The 23,637-nt window shown below is 40.2% G+C and overlaps 1 protein-coding gene across 1 annotated transcript in view; it reads left to right on the top strand.

Moving 5' to 3' along the window:
- The window catches only part of Rsrc1 (arginine and serine rich coiled-coil 1), a 249,324-nt gene that overhangs the window by 200,000 nt on the left and 25,687 nt on the right, over window positions 1–23,637 (top strand). The window contains exon 9 of the mRNA XM_090328487.1: window positions 11,087–11,155. Coding sequence (XP_090184613.1) covers window positions 11,087–11,155 — 69 coding nt within the window. The remainder of the gene's footprint in view (window positions 1–11,086; window positions 11,156–23,637) is intronic.

Raw genomic sequence — 23,637 nt, forward strand, 5'->3', positions numbered from 1 at the left:
GATTAGTCAAGAACCATACAACACCATAATGATATGTTTAGATAAGATTGAATAGGTCTCAGGTGAGTAGGCTTGATTAACATAGGAAATATAGGTATTTTTCCTTGAGGTGAAATACTCTCTTCATTCTTAGCCATGTGTATTCATAGTATTGAATGAATTGATTTCAGCCAGAAACTATACAGTTGTAGAAAATTATGGAAGTAGAGACAATAAGTCATGTTAATGATTTCCCAAGATCCCCAGAGTCGGCACCCCAGGAACAGACAGGTGCTCAGGCTTGGTTGCTCTCCCGGTTGAACTGATGGGGCTGACTTTGACCAAAGGCCACCAGGACCTGCAGCCCTGGGTGTGACCCGTGGCCCTGCCTGTGCCCTATGGCCCTGGATGTGGCCCCACAGCTCTGAGTGTGACCGCGGCCCTGCATGCGCCCCCCCCCTCCCCGCAGCCCTGAGTGTGACCCGCGACCCTGCCTGTACCCTGTACGTGCCCATGGCCCTGATTGTGACCCGTGGTCCTGTATGCGCCCCGCGGCCCCACGTGGGCCCCGCATGCGCCCCTGCAGCATTGGAACCCAGTGCCAAGGGCTCTGTATCCCAAAACGCGGATTGAAGCATCGAAGTTGGAAATTGAAATCTATCTAAAACCAAATTCAGTACCCCAAAATACGTTTTTAATCACCCCCAACATCCAGAAAGAATAGCTGCATCCAGGCCTAGTTTTTGCTAGGTGGTTAATTGTATTCTCCATTTCCTGTTTCTCATCCTGGGTGGACTGGGACGGAGGGGGGAATGCACGCGAATGTGCGTTCTCGCTTTATTCCTGGAGAGAAACCCGAGGCCCAGGCCGTGAGGTGAGTGGAACTCGTGGCTGAGCTGCGGCCAAGGCTCTGCGCCTCGCCTCACGCCCCACGCCGCGCGCACGCCCCTCGGTTTCCAAACTTCCGCGCCAGGACTTCCAAACTGGAATCTGGTTTAAGTTTTCCTCTCACAACTATGGAAATTTACTTCCACGAGAGACGGTGGGTTTCGATTTTAGGTTTCGGGAAAGTACTGCCCACTGTATTTCTTCATCATCTCCACAGTGTCTCCCGAGAACCTGGCAGACGACGAAGGGTCCAGAGTGGCCATGGGGAAGAAACCAAGTCGTCTATGGCTCTGAAGTCCATTTTGTGCTAAACAAATCGGTGTTGCACCGCGTCCTCCAGCATGGCGCATGCGTGGTCTAGGGCTCTGTGGGAACCATGGCCTTGCTCAGCCGGCTGCAGGAGATAAGTTGTTCTTGTGGCGCCACCTAGCGGAACTTCCGGGCCATGCACCTTCGCCTCTGGATGACAGCAGGCTGTACATCTCCCTTTTTTTTTTTTTTTTTTTTTTTTTTGCTCCTGAGAGATCTGAAAAGAAAAATCCAAAGATCTGAGACCACTAATGTTGATGTACTCATCGAGTTTTGGGTTATTAACTTTTTTTGCCAGTTCTGGGGATTGACCTCAGGGCCTGGGCACTGTCCTTGGGCTCCCTTAAGGCTAGCACTCTACCACTTGAGCCACAGCACCACTTCTGGCTTTTTCTGTGTGTGTGGTACTGAGGAATCGGACCCAGGGCTTCCTGCATGCTAGGCAGGCACTCTACCATTAGGCCACACTCCAAGCCCTGATTATTAACTTTTTATACTGAAATAACAGTAAAACTAAATTCTGCTCCCTTAAATTCCAGAAGACTTTTCTTAAACAAACAAAGATACATGATTGGAATTTTAAGTTTATGGTTTTTCACTCTGTATCAGAATTTGCAAAATGATAATATGTTTTTGACAAACATTTTAAAGAGTTAAGTGTGACTTTGTGAGACCAGACCGAAGACTGCAGAAGATTATGGTTTTTACTAATTTTTAACTATTTTCTAAAGTGTTTATGATAAAATACTCTTATAATAGGTACAAATTAAAAAATAATTTGTTTCACACAAATGTACTTCAGTGAGAGTCCAGGAGAATAGCCTAGTAGTACAGATGTGTATATGTATATATGTATATGTATATATACATATATACATATACATATATATATGTGTGTGTGTCAGTGAAAATGGTATTGCTGTAGAAATGTGAAATCCACTAGTTTGTAGTTTTAAATAAGTCTGTTGAGTACCTATGTTTAAAATTTGTGCTCTTGTACTTCAAGTGAGCATTCTTACATGGTTCTGTTGTTTTCAATTCTGTGTCAGCGCCCATCTGCTTACCACTTAGGACTTAATTTCTAATACTGTTGTTAAATTTTAGAGTCATGCTTTCAAAATGTTGGCCCAAAGTAAAACAAAAATACTGCTGTCAGTGTCATCTTGTGCTGCTACAGTAAGTACCCAAGAAAGAGAAGTCAGGGAAGCCAGGTAGGTGCCTGTGATCCCAGCTAGTTGAGAGTCTGAGGCAAGAGGATTACCTGAGCCTAAGACTTTGAGGCCAGCCTAAGCAACACAAGAGACCCTATCTCAAAAGAAAAAAAAAATCAAGGAACATAATTCATCCAAATAAGAGAAAATTTTTCTTCATGTGACTCTGTTATGTATGAAAGAGCATAGGGGCTCTGCTATTTGGAACTGTCGTTCTGGAGGTTTTTATTTGCTTTGACATTTTATTACTGTGAAAATTCATGACTTACTGCTCTTAAATATGTGATAGAAAGGAAAACTTTGAAAGCATGTATATTTCTAAGTTTAAGCATTGAACCATATATCTTAAATGAATCTTTTGGTAAGGTAAAGACTCTTAGAGTGTTTCAGATGTAAGTACATGTGTACATATGTGTGTATGTGTGTGTGTGTGTGTGTGTGTGTGTGTGAGAGAGAGAGAGAGAGAGAGAGAGAGAGAGAGAGAGAGAGAGAGAGGACTAATGTCCAAAAATTTGAAGTTTTGAGTAGTTAGGCCATACTGAAATATTAATGTTTGCATAGGTAGAATGAAGTATGTAATTAATATAATTTTCTGACATTAACTCTCAGAACATCCTTGTCTGTCATAACTGTTGTTAAATATTTAACTTGCATCAATAGGATTAAATCTTTAATGCATTACCATTTCTCAGAGTGGTTGCTTTGTATGTTAAATTTTAGTTTACTTTAAAAAGCATTTATTGAGGAGCTTAGAAATCATGTCTGATGCAGCTTTGTGCCCAAGTGATCTCACGCACACGCTTAGTTGACACACTCGATGGAGACAAATGTTGAGTAAGAGCCCAGAGGACATCGAGCGGGCTACAGGACATCTCGCAGGAGTGTTAGAGAATGGGGCCAGAAAGGCGCAACGCAGTTGTGAAAAACGGAGCTAAATTTGTCCTTGTAATCAAGTAGATCCAGGAGCTAGAAACCCTTGTGAGAGTGTTTGTGTGCTTACACACATTTCTATCTGTATGTCCTATAAGTCTGTTTTTTTTTCTTTTTTCATTTTTTTATTGTAATATCATGTAAGTGTTACATGATATTTGCCATATAGAAGGTTCATTAATTCACATACATTGATACCCTTTCACATGTCTTGGTACCTTTTACTCTCCCCCCACCCCTGTTGTTTTTTTAATTAAGTCATAAGGTAAAAAGGATTTGGTGCACTCTGTGTCCTCTCATATACAAGCACACAGATTTGATATAGGTTAATTTACTATTATATAGTCATTGATGTTGGGCCAGATTTTGAGAATGTGGAGACAAAGAAGGAAAAATATATTAAGCAGAAAATGCAATACATAAAATGAGAAGCCATAACATTGAGATACTACAAGCATAACTAATTCTGTGCAGAGTGAGGGAAATACTCATCAAATGTATCATTTAAGAATTAGGTACATGCCAGACTCACACCTAGAATCCTATCAGATCTGCAGATCCCTTGGCAAAATCTGGCTTACTAAGTGTATGTTTACTTCTAAGCAATATTCATTGAGTCAGTTTAAGCATATTGCTTGGCAATATATTAATGCCAGGGCTAAAGTTCTGAACTGAAGAGACAGAATCTACTAAAATAATTTTGAAATGCTTTAGTCTAATTTTGATCAGAAACATAATTGATATATATTGGCTACATAGTAGTCCTCATAATGTAATAGAACAAGTGCTGAGTTGACACAAGAATTTGTTGTTGTTGGCTGGGTAGGCCAGGCCACCTGTGAGTCACCATGCAGTCCTTGCTGGCGGCAAAGCTGTGAGCTCCTGCCTCGCCTGCACAGTGCTACGATTGCAGACGTGCTTCACCACACCCACTCCACTTCATCACACCCTCCCCTAGGACGTCTCACAGGCCCTTCCACTGGTGGATCATGGTGCTTGGCTTTATTACTTATGTTCACATTAGAACTTAGCGTGTGTGCTTTAGTAAAAATAACCTACATGTCAGGTACTTGTACTTCTGGAAGTGATCCAGCAGAAACAGGTACAGGAGAAGCAAACACTGGGGCATGCTCGTCTCAGAACATCCAGTGAGAAGTGACTGAAGCAAGAATGCCAACGCTGGGTATGTCACAATGGCAGTGTATCGTGAACAAGATGTTGAGACCCAAAGTATTACTTCATTCAGCATCTGCTCTCTTTACCTTGTAATAAATCTATATCTTCCACTCTGCTATTTTCATTGTTTCTGGACATCATCATCACCTGAAAGCTAGTTTAAAATGCAGAAAATCAGAATTCAGCAACATAGTAGAGTAATTAGAACTTGTGTGCTTCTGCTAACATAGACTTAATGTATGTGAAACAAATATTGATGCAGCTATAAGAACAGACTACCATGATGAGGGCGATGTACTTAGATAACTGAAAATTCACAGGTTTCTACTAATAACACATATAGGATGCAGAATTGAAGCTTTTGAGAATATCTGCTCTTTTCAGCTATCAACTCAACATGAACAAAATAGGGACTGGAGGTTGTAGCTCAGTGCTAGATCATTTATATATCCTGCTTAACATCCTCAATGTAATCCCCCTACTATAAAAGAAAAAATGCCAAAGTTACACGATCCAAAAAGCTAATATCTAAACATGCCAAAAAGTCTCATATGAATTACGTCTTTTAACACTATAAACTAAATTAGATACATAAACACCAAATGGCTTATACATTTGGAATAACTCATGATTTTGCCAACAAAAGGTACATTTGGATAAAATGGATTTAAAATCTTTCATTTCTCAATAAAAAATGCAGTTGAAGCTGGGCCTTCTGGCACATGTGTACCTCCAGCTACGAGGGACGCTGTGGCAGGAGGGTCACTGGAACTCAGAAGTCAAGGGAACATAGGGAGACCCTTGTCCAACCCCTAAGAGTAGATACTTGAGATAGAGCTAGATCTCCACTTCCCTGAGGTTGTTTCCCCTGAGATGCTTATACAGGCTAAGCTGCTGCCCGTGTTCAAGCTGAAGGACACAGAACAGACAGGTATTGTAAAACGCTGATCATGATCAACACTGAGACTTGGGAATTACAAATAGTGTCTTTTCAAATCCTGAGGGATGGGCCATACATCAGTTTTGGAAGGCATATCCTCACTATCACTGCTGATAAAATAGCTACCTCTAAAATCTTCCCTTTATTGTTTTCTTTGATTCTGCTTTTATATTACAATACTGTGGAAAGTATTTTACTGGTTTAAACTCTGTCACATAGAATTGAAATTCAAGAGAAACTGAAAGAATGCTCTATCTCCTGAATGCTACATGAATGTCTTCTGATTGGTTTGTTTTTGTCTATAAAGCATGCAGATCTAAACAACTTTCCATCATCAGAGCAATTTAAAGGATATTAAAAGCCTGCACATTTCCATATATTGTGTTTTATTAACAAAGTACATCGATTTGCTAGTAAAAATATTCCTGGATATATTCTTTTGACTTCATAATAATAATTTAATAAATTCTTGAATTTATGATAATCCTAGCTTAATTATTTCCAAGATCATAACTTTAGCTCTAATTGTTTCTAGTTGGGACTAAATTCAGTTGATTTGAATGTAAGCAGTTGAAGTCACCTCCGCTGTGGCTTAATTCATCCATCATGTGAGAGAATAGAACATGGGTATTCATTAATAAAAAGAAAAAGGTTATTTGTTGGTCCTGTTTCCAGTCACCCTGGAGAATAAGTGCAACAATTTCATCAAGTGTTAGTTTTCACAGACCTACAGGAGCAGAAATACTGAACTATCTCGTAAGCCAGGTCACAGCCCAGTATGCTAGTTTGTCACCCAGCAAAGCTTGCATTATGCATTTTGAATTTACTCCTACTCTTCTTTCTCTCAAAAGAGACATTCCAGATTTGTGTTACAACTCCTCTGTGGGAAAATTGTATATAAAAAGTACACTTAAAGCATACTCTTAATAGGATTAAATCAGGACGTGGCATGGCATAGCACTCCTTTGGGGAAACTGGAGACTTCCGGGATGCGGCACTATTAGCAAGCTTGGTGTGGAAAGGAGCACACCACAGAAGGGGTCATCCAGGGGCCCCAGACTCCAGTGATGAGGCACTCCAGTCAAGACCACCAGCAGGCTCACCTTCCCATAAACAACCCGCATGGCATGTTCTTGCAAAAAAATCAGCTTTAAAATATTAATTCATCGGTAACACAGCAGTTTTGTTCCAATTGTTTCCTCTTAAAATACCCTTTATTTAGAAATCAGTGTTAGGTTTGTTTCTGTACAGTTTTTACAAAGTTACAGTGATCGTGAAAGTGCAAGGAGACGATGTGTGATAGTGCTTCACTCCGTGCTTCATGAGCCATTCAAACCCTCAGCCTGAGACCTTCTGAGGATTCCACAGCCAGGGCCTGAAACTGCTCAGCACAGGGCCTCACAAGTGCAGGCCTGTCTGAAGCTGTGTTTTCTTAGAGTATGTGCAACTATGGAATATATTATGCAAATAACATGTTTACCTAATTCCATTTTTAAAGAATCACCTCACCTCTTTTCATGAAAGAATAAAGTAAAAATTAAAAGAAAAAAATAACTTCTTCATGTGTAAAATTATTACATCCCTTAACTTCTGACATACATAATTACTTGCCATTTCTGTTCTTTTGATTTGTCAGTTTTTAAAGGACAACTTACCTGTAAGTACATCTTAAACCTTTTGAGTGATAGGGTGTATGGAGTTACTGAGAAGAATTATGAATCTCTTATCAGAGTGTAGGCTGCACTTCCTTCAGAGGCAGTTTGCACAGCTCAGCCCAGAGTCTTTCTGAGCTGCATAACATCTTTCTTTGGGTGGGCCAGGACACCGAGTGAGGAAGTTACTTTGATTTTTTATAGCCCCTATTCTGTGATAAATTTAATGTTGCTTTTATTTAAGAATCTAATTGCGTGATAATAGTACCCGTGTTATTATTATTGGACTCTTTGCTGTTTTACTTTTTAAACTTTAGTGTTTAGATTTTAGTAAATGCTTCCTATATTACCGTGCCTAAATAGGTTATTCATTATATAGAATAGGAAAGCTGGTCAGGAAAAAGTACGTGGATGGCAGAAGGCTACAAGTTTTACACCCTCTGTTTAGGGAAACAATCCTGTCGGGTATTGGTATTCGGGTATTGTACCTTAGCTTGTCCTGAGTCCAATTCCTTCCTGGCCACTGGAATGCTGTGATTCCAGCAGAAGGCCTGTGCACATACTCAGCGATCCAGTGGATTGCTTGATGAACAATTCCTAACATACAATTTAGAAATTTCTCCTAGAGCAGAGAGAGAGCAAGAGTAGGAAGGAGGGAGATTAGGAAGGACAAAGAAAAGGAACAAATCCTTGTAAGTGGGTAATGTTTAAAGCCCACTTAGGGTTATAAAACTTAAGAAAAAATTCAGAAGTATGAGAATGGGTCAAATTGTAAAGAGGAAGCTTTCATATTAAGAGCATATAAAAGAATTTGATATAAAATAATCTCAGGTGATTAAATGTGAGCAATATTACAGCAGAACTTGTTATACTATACTAAAATTTCTGCTTCCACAATGCTACTTTCAAAAAGTAGAACAACTACCACATCAGTTTTTTTGTTTCCAGTTTTTATTTCACTGAATTGACACTTCTCCAGCATCAAACTACAATGGTTTTGTATTTCCTTTGCTTTTATTGGCGAGAGCTGATATGGGTAGAGTTCTATAGTCTTTAAACATAGAGAAACACTGGCTATGAGCATGTGGAAATTTAAAATGAGTTTGACATGAGTAGTGTTTTTTTTTTTAAATTTCTGCAGACAATAATTATGATTGCCGGTATTAATACCTAGAAAGAGATCCTGGCAGTCCTGGGCTAACGCTTGTACATTCTCCTGGATTTAAATTAAAACTAGTTTAATGTAACTCTTGGAAAGAAACAAAACCCTAAGAAGAAATAATCTGCTTCTACTTTGGCTGATTACCTCTGTCGAAAAGAGGCAACACACAACCCACAAGGCCTGTGTGCGGAACTCTCATTCAGAGCCACATTCGTGTATAGACTCTTCAGCAAAAATAGAAGACAAAAGTCCTGTGTACCATTAACAACATGACATACAAGAACTTAGAGACATGAAAGATGTTTCTAAGCATGGGGCTGAAATACTTGATCTTCTGGTTCTTCAATTGAGTGGCACACCATGGAACTTAAACAGTGCTTGCTCTGGAGCCTGCAGGCCCTGGTGGATGGCCACCCTGGGGAAGGGCTCGTGCTGGAGGAGACTATAGAATCCAGAATCTGTACAGGGTATCCGTGTGACAAGTGCGTTGCAAACAAGAGACAGCAATGACAGCTGTTGTACAGGCCACTCCCCAGGTCCCCATAGTGTGTCAGTCCATGAACAGATCACACCACTGACCAGAGCGCATCCTGCCCCAGCAAGCCCTTCAAACTGCACAGTCACATGAAATGCCCACGTTGTTTGCGGTGGAGTCATTCCAGCCCTAGCACCCTGGCTGGCCAGTGCAGGGAGCCAAGCCTGGAGGGGACTTAGCTTATGGGGAGAATAAGGGGTTTGAAGTTGTGTGCAAGGTTACTACAAGAGGGAAGTAACTTGGTGTATCATACATGGCTTCAGTGAATTCCAAACAAGATGGTGAGTCATGAGAATGGGGCCCCCATTGCTAGGACTCCCTTAGTATTCAGTATTTTCATCTGTGAGATAGGATTGCCCTCTTTCAGACAACACAAAGATTTCCAGGGTAACGAGCTTTGTGTGAATGGCTGCAGGTTCTGCCCCTATTCAGATTTAAATCATAGTATTATAAAACAGAAGGAAAAAAAATGCTTCTTTCAAATTCTCTTAATAATTAAGGAGAAGTTCAACCTAATGATTTACTTTAAGTAGATGTTCTTTTCTTGTGAAGGCATCCAGACTCCTTGTGGGAGGCCGTATTGATTATTGATAAAATATTCCACGTGTGTGCATTTAAGATTGTCTATTATTTCAGCATAATTCAAAGGATTTTTGTGTATGTGTATGCACATGTATTTACATTTATACTTCTGATTTTGACTGACAGGAAGAAGCTGAATAGCATAAAATATTAAACCATAGCATCAGAGCCATTTGCAGTTAAAAAAAATATTCCAATGAATTGTCCGTGTATAGCAACAAATCAGTAAGAAAGGACAAACCCTCATAGTGAAATAGATAAATCAGATTTAGGCAGGCTAGTTTATTGAATTTAAATTGTGCCCAGTTGGCCCAAGAGTTATATATAAGCAATCCATCTTACGTTGTTAATGGAGGTTCTTGAAGTCCACCTGATGTTTGCATTATTAAATTTCGGTCTAATGAGCTCTGCTAATACATATTGAAGATGGTTGTAAGGAGTAGAATGGGAATCTGAGCGGGATCATTTGAAAGAAACATAAGCCGGGCATTTTACATGACTCAAGGGGTATATCTACAATTACACATATAACCAAAATTGAATTTAAATGGAATTTCTATTATCCTTGTCCTTGTACCAGGGAGAATAAAGTGTAAATGAAGTAAATGTCTTTAGAGTTACTAGTGGTTTGTTTTTATTATCTAATTTAATAGATTTTTTTGCAGTGATACCAAGTGGCATAAAAGTTTTAATATTTCATGACTTTAAATGCAGGCTAAGTAAGCTTATAAATGGAAACAGATGTCTGTGTAATTGTAGCTAGCACTTCATAACACCATTATGTAAGTTGTATACTTGAAGGAAATTATCAGTATCAGTAGTGAAGAAAGCCTAACGTGGAAGAAAAGTAGTTTTGTACAAGACAGGAATTTTCCTTACATTCCTTTTGCAGACCAATTTTTCCACTTCGGGGGATGTGTTGACCTTTCATAGGAAAACATATGCAGCCAGAAACCGAAACGTATGCTCATCTCTTAAAACCACAGTTTGCATTGCTGCAATCATGATAAAGGCCCATCGAAAGTCTAAGGCTGGCACAGTCTTGATTCTTTTTCTTTTGACAAGGCAATACTTTTTTAACTTAATATTTCATCAGCTCTAATGCCATTAGAGGCTTATTTTTACTTAGTTTGCTCATCAGGCTGTGAGACTGCGATAAAGGAGAATCGCTCCTTTGAGACGTTAATGCTTTGGAATAAATGATGTGCTAGAACAGAAATTTAATTAATTTACAGAGTATATTGATAGTCCCTTGTTACTGTGCTGTATATTTTTAATCTTCTTTAACATCTGTGTGAAGTGTTTGAAAACCCCTGCAGTTGAGCAACTAGTAGATAATTAAGTAATAAGAGAAGAGGTTTCTAGAGAGAAAAAGTCTTTTTACTGAACGCTGTCATAACATGAATGACGCGTTGCTAGCCTCATCTGATGGGTTCCCGTAGTGACTGGGAGCTTAGACTTCATATGTGGCTCGCCCCCATTCATATCTGCTGCTCACTCTCACCTAACTTCATTTTCTTTTTTTGCACAGAAGTAGGTTTCAGAAATTCTATGTCAATACATTGACTATCTGTCCTAACTGTTCCGCACTTTCAGCTGCCAGGTCTCTTTCTTTTGACTACTTCACACAAAGCAACAATGCATATCTGTTTCCTTTTCCTTTATTTTCATTCACAATCTGGTCACAAAATAAAAGCAGCTATTCCATTGTTGTTCTTACAGCCAAAGCTGATGAAGCATTGAGAGCCAAAGAGAGGAACGAGGAAGAAGCCAAGAGAAGGAAGGAGGAAGGTAGGAGTGTGGGTTCTCTGTTTTCCTGAGGGACCCTGGTTGCCCTGGTCTCTGCATTTTCTGGGCTGACACGGAATACAGTCCAGTGCCTTCATGGCACTCAGTCATCTCATGGACCCAACTGCCTAACCTGTGACGTTGACACTGCACTGTAGACCAGCCCCAACACGAAGGTTGGTTAGCATGGGATTGGTTGTGAAGCCACCTGGGATAGAAATTTTATTTTTATGCTTAACGATTTATCAGAATTTGTCCCAAAATAGATCGAGATTGTCTATACATTTTGAATTCCTCTAGCAATGGTAAAGCTGTCAAGGAAAAAAAGTAATGAAATCAGAAATAGTCAATGAAAAGCTAAGAGATCTGTATCTTAAATTGTGTGGGTTATTCTTTTCTTTTGATTACATTTAGGCTATCCCCCCCCCCATATACTATGCAAACACAACTACATTACCTTCCCTAACAATTTTTTATTTCCTCTTTACATATAAGGTTACAAAGTACAAATCTTTCCCACTGGCTGGAGGTCCTCTGGCACTTAAGCAAAATAACTGCTCCTTGAGCTTGTGAGACATTAAAGGCTGACACTATCTGCCAAATGTTGATTCTAAATATTGCTTTTTACATCTAAAAGTTGAAATTTTTACTTTAATATATGCCTCTTCTTTATTATAAAACCAGAAGGGAAAAAAAGTGTTCTCAGTCTCCAATTAGGAGCTGCAATCCAGCTGAACCTTGAGTGTTTAGGTATGATGATATAGAACACAAACACAGCATTCCCTCAGACCCAAGCTGCCAGCTAGTCCAAAACAGAAAGTAGCACTTCCGAGCTTCTGTGAGGAAGCAGAACCTTGTGCAGAACATGGATTTATAGACATGGAGGGTTTATACCTGTGAATGTACAAAATATTCTTACCTAAGTTGACCTTCTGAAGTCCTGACTCTGCTCTAATCTGGGATCAGCTGATTTTATGGTTTAGTGTGAAAGACAGTGGCACCATACTTCATGGCAAGAATCGTCCACAGAATTCTCTTCTCACTTTATACAGTCCTCATCCTAGCACATTTAGTTAATGCAGTCTATCTGATTTCATTCATGCTCACAGTATGCCCATAGGTAGGTATAGTGCTCTGTGTACTGTAGTCAAAAGGAATTTAAGTACTGCTGTGTTGTGTGGTCAGTGTAACTAACTAATAACATAATGGCCTTTATGAAGCACTTTATAAAAGCACTTTATAAAACTGGTGCTGTAAATCACAGGAGCACGTTTTACACTGGCGAAGAGTGGAAATAGTTGCGTAGTTGGTAGTCTGGCCCCATTTATTCATATCTGAATCAGAGTCATAGGCAGTTAACAAAAACTGAACTGAGGGCCGGGAGTTTGGCCTAGTGGTTAAAGTGCCTGCCTAGCATGCACAAAGACCCAGGTTCAATTCCTCGGTACCACATACATAGAAAAAAGCCAGAAGTGGTGCTAAGGCTCAAGTGGTAGAGCTCTAGCCTTGAGAAAACCCAGGGACAGTGCTCAGGCCCTGAGCTCAAGCCCAGGACTGGCAAAAAAAAAAAAAAATACTGAACTGACTGATAGTAACCACAGATGTTGATATTGCTAGGTGATCTATTGTTATTAATAGTATGATATGAATGCTTGCCTTCCTGAAACTTTCTAAGTACTTCAGAATTCTGTATTTACATGTTAATAATTGGTATGTCAAATAGTCTCCTTTTTTCTATTAAAGCAGCTCAAAATATACTTTAAGAATTGCTTACCTGATAGCACTTCAAACTTTGATTGTCATTCTTTAATTTATTCTTTTTTTTTTTTTTATGTGCCAATCCTGGGGCTTGGACTCAGAGCCTGGGCACTGACCCTTAGCTTTTTTTACTCAAGACTAGCATACTACCACTTGAACCACAGCTCCATTTCTAGCTTTCTGGTGACTAATTGGAGATAAGAGTCATCAAGTCAGACTTTCCTGCCCAGGATGGCTTTGAACCCCAGTCCTCAGGACTTAGTCTCTTGAGTAGCTAGGATTATAGGCATTAGCCTTTTGGATTCTTTTAATTAGATTTTTAGCTAATACAAAGCTATCCTTGTAGTTAATATATGATATACAGTATATTTTCTATTTTGGTACCTGAAAATTGTTGAAGAAACACATCTCTTCCTATTTTGATTGCTTCTTTCCAAGACTGTTATAATCAGAGCCTAACCTTCAGGATTACATGGAATCTTGTATCAAGGAAACCTAAGACATAATAGAAACCACCATATCTTAAGTTATTGCATGAATGATTGAATATGTGAATGACTAGGTTCTCATTTTTTTAAATCCATGCTTACACAATTTATCTTGGATTTGCAATGGGTCCTTAATAATCACACTTAAAGACTAAGCCAATTTCATTATATCTTTTTTCTAAGACAGGACCTTATCTGTGAAGCTTCTGCTATAGTGAACTAAACACTAAAAGAAGCTAAGGCATGTCAAAAGGTGTGGGCCACACCTGTAATCTCAGGAGGCTGAGATCTGAGGATCAAGGTTCAAAGCCATCCTGGGCACAAAAGGACCTGAAACTCTTATCTCCAGATAAACTCTAGAAAATGGAAAGTGGGGCTTGGCCCAAGGGTAGGGCAGTAGCCTTGAGCTGAAGAGCTCAGGGACAGTGTCCAGGCCTAGTTCAAGCCCCATGACCCACAAAAAAAAACAACAAAAACTTTTGATAACAGATTTGATATTATGAAACATCAAGTATTTGATAATATGGCTATATATTTACCTGAGCTCACTGAATTTTCAGTGCATCAAAGGGGTATAAAGGAAAACTGTTGCCGTGAGTCTTGAAGGATCTGAGTCACTGAACAACCCATATAACAGTAATTTTGAAATGAGAGCAGTCATGAATTTTCTTCTGTTGTTTACACTCAAATTTTTTTCTTGTAGATTGTCTAGGTGCTTCAATTCTATCAAATTGACCCTCCTCTGAATGGTTTATGATAAAGTGATTCCTGTATAAGCTATGTTTCACATAGTGTTTTAGGCTACTTATTCAAACTTGAGCTACTATATATAATAATGTTTTTCGACATTTGTCTACATTTCATCGATGCATTCTTTGAATGGAAGGGTAACAATTCATTATTTGTATCATGTATAAACCACTCAGAACTCACTCTGTCCTACCATTTACACATTGCATCTCTTAATTCTCAAAATGCTGCTTTGCAGCACAGAGTTGAAAACATTGTGAAAATGTAGACAAATGCTTATGCTCCTGCTTTTATCCATTCTCTCTTATCTTGGAAAGCTCCTGTATTCACATAGCAAGACTTGCACCTTGCAAATTTGTTCTGTTATACAGTTCTTTCCTTTGGGTGTTCTTTGATCAATATTATAACTGTATTTGCAGCTGCTGTAGTTAAGATACCAAAGCTAGCCCAGGCACATTTTCTGGTCCATCCTGTACCCATTTCCGGTGCCTTTCCTGGCATCTGTACACAGGGTTCATTTACCCCGCAGGACATCACCAGTGTCTCCACCATTCGCCAGATCTGTGCACGTTGGGTGAAGGATGATGTATCTTCTAATAAAAGTAAACTGCATATTTAAAATTTAGGTTTATTGTTTCCCTTCATTGAAAGTAATTACTTTTTTTTAAAAGTTAGCTTTAGATTATATTCTAAGGGAAACAATATCAGTTCTGTTTTCCTATTCTTTGAGCTGATGTTTGGCTTTGTCTCTTTCCTTCTCTCTGTATGCCTATGAAAATGCTGTCATCACGCTTGTTTGTCTGCTTTGTGTTTTGAGATGGGGCATTGTTATGCAGCTCCAGGTAGGCTGGGACTTAAGGTGCTGAGACTGAACGCAAACTCAGAGTCCTCCTACATCAGCCTCTAAAATTCTAGCATTACAGGCATGCACCACCAAGCTCAGCTATCTAACTGTACTTTTAAAATATATCATTGGCTGGGCGCTGATGGCTTGTATCTGTAATCTTGCTATCCAGGAGGCTGAGATCTGAGGTTCAAGCCAGCCAGGCAGGAAAGTCCATTAGATTCTTGTCTCCAATTAATGACATAAAAATTGGACGTGGAAAAGGTCAAGGAATGTGGCTTAGAGGTAGAGTGCTTGTCTAGCATGCATGAGGCCCTGGGTTCGATTCCTTGGTACCACATGAACAAAAAATAAATTAATTTTTTATGTGGAGGGAGTGGGGGGAGGGAAATGGGGACAAAAACATGAGAAGGGGGGGCCGGGAGTTTGGCCTAGTGGTTAAAGTGCTTGCCTAGCATGCATGAAGACCCGGGTTCGATTCCTCGGTACCACATACATAGAAAAAAGCCGGAAGTGGTGCTGAGGCTCAAGTGGTAGAGCTCTAGCCTTGAGAAAGTGCAAGGACAGTGCTCAGGCCCTGAGCTCAAGCCCAGGACTGGCAAAAAAAAAAAAAAAAAACATGAGAAGGGGTATCAATGTGTGTGAAGTAATGCTGCCTCTATCTGGCGAATATAACTGTAACCCCTCATTAATTACAATAAAAAAATATGAGGAAAAAAACTGGAAGTGGAGCTGTGACTCAAAATAGTAAAGTGCTAGCCTTGAGCAAAAGAGCGCAGAGACATCACCCCGGCCCTTGAGCTTGAACATACGTACATACCCCAAACCATAAATATATATATATATATATATTTGAAGTCACTGAACTTTTATTTCTTTCTCTATTATTGAATGATATAGTCTCACTACTTATATTCTCAGAATGTTATTTTTACACTAAAGTTAATTTGCATTCAAGGCTGATAATTGTGTTTTAAATGAATCTGTAAGCATAGTGGTCTTTCTTTGTATTTGACTTCTCTTTGTATCTGAATTCCTTGTTTGTGGTATAAGTGTAGTAGCCTGAACATTTTTCCCCTTGTGTTTATTCAGAGTAGTCCTAGCCATCTGTTAGTTTGGGTTTTTTTTTTTAACTTCAGATATTTTTGTTCCAAGACTTAGGCAACTCACTCTAAATTATTCATGGAATTGAACAGTAAAAATATGAACATAATGTGAAGCAGTGTAAGTGGTCTGGTCTACTTAGTTGTGCTGAAATTCCCCAAAACTTTTGCCATAGCTTATTGATAAGAAGCCTCCCTCCTTCTCTCCCTCCCTCCTTCCCTCCCTCCCTCCTTCCCTCCCTCCTTCCCTCTCTCTCTCCTTCCCTTCCTCCCTAGTAATTCTTTGGTACAGGTCAGGTAAAGACTACTGGCAGTGAAAAGATGAAGGAATGCCAGGAAGTATTCTTGGCTGCATCTTTGTTAACTCTGTGAGCTTGGGGGGTGGGGGAGCTGTTTCATTTCCACACTGAAGTGGGGATGCGAAGCTAAGCCCTGGTTCTCATTCCTTTGCAAGCTATGTGACAAAGCCAGGTTACAAACCCAGACAGTTGGACTCTTAAGACACATGCTCCCTCTCCAAATATCCTGCAAAAATCTCAAACCTTATGACCAATGTTAGGTGCTGCTTGAACACTCTTTCCCTGTCCTTTGCGTTCTCTGGGCCATGTCCTGGAAGTCCTCAGCTTTGTTCCCTGCATCAGAGCTGTGGGATGCTGGGTCACCTCACTCTCACCTGGCTTCTGGCTCTCAGCTAGGGAGGGGTGCATTTTGCCAGATGTCTGTGTTCTTTTCCCATGACTTCTGTCTGACTGTCAGCTGACCTTAGTAAGTATTTAGTTATCTCTTCTACATCCAGCCTTCTCAGTGCAAATCAGAGCTGGGCAAGCATGCAGTCTGAGGTCTTCTCTGATGTTCCCCAAATGCTTGGTGGTCCCTAGCTGAACCACTGTAGTTCCTGCCCTTCCCCCAGCTTTCCTTTCTCTCTGCCAAGTGTACCATCCAGCATGGTGGCACATGTCTCAAGTGGTCGGAAATTGGGGGTGAAAGTAGGAGAGTCATAGGTGTGAGACCAGCCTGGGCTGCATCTCGAGACACTGTCTCAATGAAAGGAAAAGAAGATGAGCATTTGAAGTTCTCACACAGCGTCCTGAAACTGTCTGAGTGATGTTCCAGTTAACAGGTGCATGGGGTCACTTCAGAGGCCCTGGTTATTCAGTGCACATGTTGATGTAAGACTCTACAGAGATGAGAAGAGCTAAAGCTTTGCTAGCCAAATGCAATATGCAGCATTACTGTCTTCTTAGAGTCAGACATTTGAGATCTCCCCCCAGTTTTGTATTGCTTATTCAGTGGCTCCATTACAGGACTTATAGTGTCCCTTTAGGAAATTGGTGTTTCCTCTGTATCTGATGTGATGCTTCTGCACCTTGCCATAATGTATATTTTGAAAGTATCTGTATAGTCTTTTTAATGCATTAACTCTGATGTTAAAATTAGTGTTTTCCTTAAGAGATGAATCTGCTTACCCTGAGTGCATTCCTTTGTTACATACTTTTCTTTGAGCTCTTTAGTCAAAAATCATTCAAGAACACTGAGTCATTTATTCCAGCCATCTGTCATTTCACTCCGCAGCGATTTGTCCTCAGAGCCACCTTGATTCCAAGTCTGCAGGAACCTGATTGCTTTGCATCCAGAGTCTAAGGCATTGTCCTTTGTATATTGCTTAAATCTTACCTGTGTAATATCACAGAGTACCAACTACTTGCTTATTTTGATGCTGCCAGTAGATATTTGTTCATTTGTTTTTAATTGTTTTCATAAAGGAATGCTTCCTTACTTTTTTAAATGATTCAACCCTGATGATTTCACTTTTTGTTTCTGCTGTATTTAGCTGTATATGGTTTTTGGACGCCAGTTCAAATCACATTTAACTTATTTTTAGGGGGATGGTCTCGCAAAGCACTTGTGCTAGCCTCATTTCCCATTGTTAGGCTTCCGGTGGCCAGCTGTCCTGAATTTCCTTACTAGTTAGGGTAAGTTCTACAAACTTATATTTCAAGCCCAACTCAAAACTACAGGCTTTCACATGGGTTTCAGGATCAACTAAAAGCTGCAAGCTTTCTCCTGATTCTGGTATCAGTTAAATGTTAGAGAGCCGACACAGTTACCAAGTGCCGACTTCACATAATTTATGTAGTCCCTCTTCCTCTAGCCCAGCGAGGAATACTGGGCCCAATGCTTGAGTTGTACTTCTCTCAGCTCTGTGTTGATTTAACCCCACTACAACTGGGGGCATTGATAACATGTGCCTGGATTGGAATATGGAGTAGCCTGTGGTATAGAAGAGGCTTTCACAAGTGTATAGGCTATGTGCCGTAAGCTGGTCAGAACACGAGTATAATGACTCCTTCTGCCATCCATCTCTTTAGTAACTTTGGTCAGGTAAAAATAAATAAAGAAAAATTAAAAAAAAAAATACCTACCTGCTAGGAACTAGGGAACTGAGGTGACCTAGGAATAGTGTGAGATCCCTTAAAAAGAAAATGAAGGCCCCAAGGTTTGACATTATTTCTAGAGAAGTGCGGATCCAAAAACAAACATGAACAAAAATAAATTGTAGTAAATTTTAATATAGATTAGTGCTTTTTTATACTTTATGACCTTAGGTGTCCCCTTATAATAATTACCTATTTTTCATAAAAACATGTAGTCAGATACAGTAGTACAAGACTGTCTTATATGCTTTATAAACGGTTGCCTATTTTTTATTCTAGGACAATTTTAAATACTTATCATATTATATCCCTCTAGGGGTGCAGAAATTTTGGAAGGTTTGTATGCTGAGTGGGAGCAGATGATAGATAATTGTGGAGCAAGTTGTTACAAAATGAGAGTAAACTTGACAAGACACCTTTTTGTCTTGTTTTTATTGGATTTGATTGACTTTATTGGAACCCAGGTACTCTCTTTTGGTTCTTTCTAACTTCAGGATTAAATTCGTTTATTGATTCTGTTTTCTAGGTTCTTGTAGCAACAGTTAACTGCCTCATGCTCTCTCCATGAGGATAAATTACTTTCTACAAATACACTTCATGCTTTGCTTTCTTAGGTCAGCTCTAAGTAGCTCAAGTATTAGAGAGCGTACCACTTACTTTAGGGGAGGTTTGTTTTTTAAATTTCTTGTCCCTAAATATAGAAAATCATTTTCTCAACCTGTCAGTATTATGTCAACTCTGTTATCCTGTAGTAAAAAAAAAATGCTACTATACAAACTAATGGTGTGATTCACAATTAATTTTGAAAAAGATGTAATAATTAAGAATAATTGTCATCTGGTGCCCATAACTCAAACATGTCAGCCTAATTTCTCAAGAGGCTTAGACTTAGTTGATCAAGGTTTGAACCCAACATTTAAATCCACAAGACTCTATCTCCAGTTGACCAACAAAAAGCTGAGCTAGAAGAATGGCAGAGCCCAGCTGAGCAAGCACTCAAACCCTGGATTTCAAATCCCAGTGCTATTCAAAAATAGTAATTATTGAGCCAAACTTCTCAGATCCAATTAGCTTTTTACTGTCTGTAATCCTCTTGATCTGTGCCTCAGTTTCCTCATGTCTTGAATGAGGCTGTAAGCAATATGAGCACACTAGAGTTAATGTATGCAAAGCAATTGGTTGAATGCTTGGCAGGTCCTGTGAAATGTAACATGCAGTCCTGCTGTGCCCAGTTCTCAGTAGTACTGTGCTTACTTTTTCTTTCACTACACCCCAGATGGTATATTATAAAAATATGAGATTTAGGGCCGAGAGTTTGGCCTACTGGTAGAGTGCTTGCCTACCATTACATGCATGAAGACCCGGGTTCGATTCCGCAACACCACATACATAGAAAAAGACCAGGAAGTGGTGTTGAGGCTCAAGTGGTAGAGCTCTAGCCTTGAGAAAGTCCAAGGACAGTGCTCAAGTCCTGAGCTCAAGCTCAGGACTGGCAAAAGAGAGGGAGAGAGAGAGAGAGAGAGAGAGGGGGAGAGGGAGAGGGAGAGGGAGAGAGGAGAGAGAGAGAGAAAGAAAGAGAGATTTTCTGTCATATTCCCTCCTAACTCCAAAAATGAAGTATCTAGTCAGAAATCTAACTCTCTTGTAAAAAGTAATTAAAAATTTGAGCAAACAGTAACATCTAGTCACAAGCCTAAACAATGACTATATTTTTCATTAAAATGTATTTTGGTCAGTTATTTCTCAAAATTAGAAGTCAGCAGTTCATGGTTACATGGCAAGCTACAGCTTTTTTTTAAAAAGTTTCTGTGGAGGCTGTGAGTTTGGCTTAGTAGTAGAGTGCTTGCCTAGCATACATGAAGACCAGGGTTCAATTCCTGGGTACCACATACAGAAAAAAAAAAAAGGCTGGAAGTGGTGCTGTGGCCCAAGTGGTAGAGCCTTGAGAAAGCCCAAGGACAGTGCTCAGGCCCTGAGTTTAAGCCCCAAGACTGGTGAAAAAAACAAAAAGTTTCTGTGGGCTACATTTACATTTTATGTGTCAATGTCATTACATGCAAGGAATAATACCATGATTTAAAAAAAAGTTGTGCCCTTGTTCATTGTGACAGGTGTTTTCCAGCAGTTCAGTTCCTTCAGGACAGCTCTTGATTGTGATAGAAACACGAGCCAGAGGCTGGCAGCTCACACCTGTAATCCTAGCTACTCGGGAAGCTGAGATCTGAAGTTCACAGTTCAAAGCCAGCCCAGGCAAGAGAGTCCAACTGACCACCAAAAAGCCAGCAATGGATCTGTGGCTCAAGTAGTAGAGAGCTAACCTTGAACAAGAAAGTTCAGGGACAGCATCCAGCTGTGGGGACCACCATAAAAAAAAAAACCCTATAGCATATTTTTTAGTTACTACTTTTATGAAAGACCAGGATTATCATTTTGCAGTACTTACATTTAGCACAACAGTCTAAAATCCATTCCTGTTGTACCCAATTATGGAAGTTTCACTGTGAGAGTGTGCCAGGCATGGCTGTACATGCTTTTAATCCCAGCTGCTCACAAAAGAAGGAGGAGAATTTCAAAGTTCAAAGCCAGCTAGGCACAGTTAACAATACCCTATTTCAAAGAAAAAAAATATCCAAAAATATGTAATAGCTGAGGGTGGTTCAAGTGGTAGAGTACTTTTATGGCATGCATGAAGCTCTGGGTTCAATCAAAAAATAAATAACTTCTTTAAAGAAAACTATACCACAGAAATGACTGCTATGATGCACATGTGATTCCTGTGTGTGGAATGAAAAGCTGAAGATGGATTAGGTAAAGTCTCACACACTCCTTATCTTCTCAGTGGAAAGAAGAGAGAATTTAAAAATCTATTTTTATCATATTATCTATTTTGCCATAGCTTGCTTGTGTATACGATGAGAAGGGAAACAGAGGTGCACTGAATAAGTTGCAGTTCAGTTATGTTGTTTTGGGGGTGTTTGGTATAGAAACACTAGGCAAGCAGTCTGCTGTGGGCCGTGGCTTCTCACATCTTCGTTGTGAAGTTAGTAGATGTATCTTTGCCATGAGCACTGTTCTCCAACACAAACCACAAGGAGAATGGGATTCATGGTAATGCAAATGGACAACTAAGGTAACTCTGACCTGAATCCAAGTTCTAGAAATGTCCAAAGGTGACCTAACTTTGCTATGGTAAAAGCAAACCTGCCTTCACATATTGATGCTTGGGCAAGTTCCTTTAGAATTTTTCTCATTAAAGACCATCTCAGGAATAAGAATTGCAGATTGGGAACATGTAGGCCTTTCAAAGGTCTCCTTTTTTTGATAATTGTTTTTGTTTGTTTGTTGTTTTGGTTTGGGTTGGGTTTTTTTGGCCAATCCTGGGGCTTGAACTCTGGGCCTATGTGCTGTCCCAGGGCTCTTCAGCTCAAGACTCCACTTCTTCTTCCAAAGGTCTCCTTTCTGTTTAGATGGAAGTTTTCTAGCTAGGGTGTCACCTGTGTGTGACCTGAAGTAGAGATGGTGTTCCATCCAGCCATCAGTGATAACAGTAAGTTACCCGCTAGCTCGTGGACAAGGCCAGGGTTAGAGCTCTCCAGCCAGGGCTCCTACTCACTGGTACTGTGCTTTTTCCTACCCCATATTGGGTGCTGGTTCTTTCTTATTTACACACAAACTGGACCTTGCCTGCACACATAACCTAGTGTACTTGGGTATGTTTTCCGAGAGATGGGAAGCATACAGGTCACAAGATTTAAATGTAAGTTTTAAATCTAAGATCTTAAGAAGTTGCCCATTGAGGACCTGAGACTGGCTCAAGTAGTAAAGTGCCAGCCATGAGTATAAAAGGCCAAAATAAGAGTATGGTGCTCAGAGCTCGGGGTCTACTACCAGGAGTTTGCTCATTGAGTCAACTTTGATGATTTTTTGCTACATGTCTCATCTCACCAACTGGAAAATCTTGTCTCAGTTTTGTATTTACAGAAAACCCACAAGAGAACATAAATAGCCTAGCCTGCCTGGGACAGGTTTGTGAGTGTGGAATTTGGTTTGGGTTGTGGCGTTCAAGTTCCCTGGATATATTTAAAGTCATAATCAACTGTGTTAAAAGTGCCAGCCCTGATAGGTGGAGCAAAGCCCCATAGAGCTCAGAGAGGATCCAAGAAAGAAACCCATTGACAGTTGGTGTATTGGAGGTGTTGAAAGTGGTTTCTGTCTTTTGCCTTCTGTTTCTTTTTTATGTCTACATGGCCAGTCCCCCTGATTCCTGTGAGTTGAGCGATAGAAGTGGCATGTCTGCACTGGTGTGCTGGGTTGTGGAGAGCACTGCACAGGCTCTTGTGTGAACATTGGTGTGGCAGCACCAGCACAATTGAGTGTGCCGGGTTTTTCTTCCTCGGCTGGGGAGGCCTTATGGCTGCCTCTCTCCTGCAGACTCAGTGACCATCCCACTTCAGCCCTCCCAGATTAGACCACACACCTGCATGCCGTTGGTTTTTAACATAGTACGAGACCTGCCATGCCAGAAAAGAAGCTTAATCAAATACTTCAGTGTTACATTTCCCAGAGGAAGCCTTAAGTATAGTCATCACAGTTATAGCCCCTCGCAGTAGTCATGAGGGTTGAGGAAAGTAGTAAAACGTCATTTTGACGTTGCACAAATAGCAGGAAAGCAAGATGCAAGCCCAAACCGCTTCATCCTGGCTTGTATGGAGGCAAGTAAGGTTTGGGACAGAGGCAGATTCATAGTAGATTAGAGTATGAATTCAGGGCCGTCTCGTGCCAGCAGACACCTTTCCACACACAAACACGATATAAAGATAGAAACTTCATAAAGTAAATTCTAAGCTGTTAATAAACACTTCTCCTCCTTTTTCAATTCTTCAAAACTAGAAATGGCCATCTGGCTTTCCTTGGGATGCATGTATATTGTTTCCTAATGAAAGAACCCTAGGGTGTGTGCTCTGAACCCTAGCTGGGATGGGGATGCACACTTGTAATTTCAGCACCAGGCATTCAGGAAGGTGAGACAGGAGGCTCTGGATGTCAGGGCTGTCAGGGCTGTCCTGGCTGTGTGGTGACACCTTGGGGCAGAAGGACAGGGGGGCGC

Source organism: Megascapheus bottae, chromosome 1 (genome assembly GCF_031878675.1).
Source record: "Megascapheus bottae isolate mThoBot1 chromosome 1, mThoBot2.hap1, whole genome shotgun sequence".
Lineage (NCBI taxonomy): Eukaryota > Metazoa > Chordata > Mammalia > Rodentia > Geomyidae > Megascapheus > Megascapheus bottae.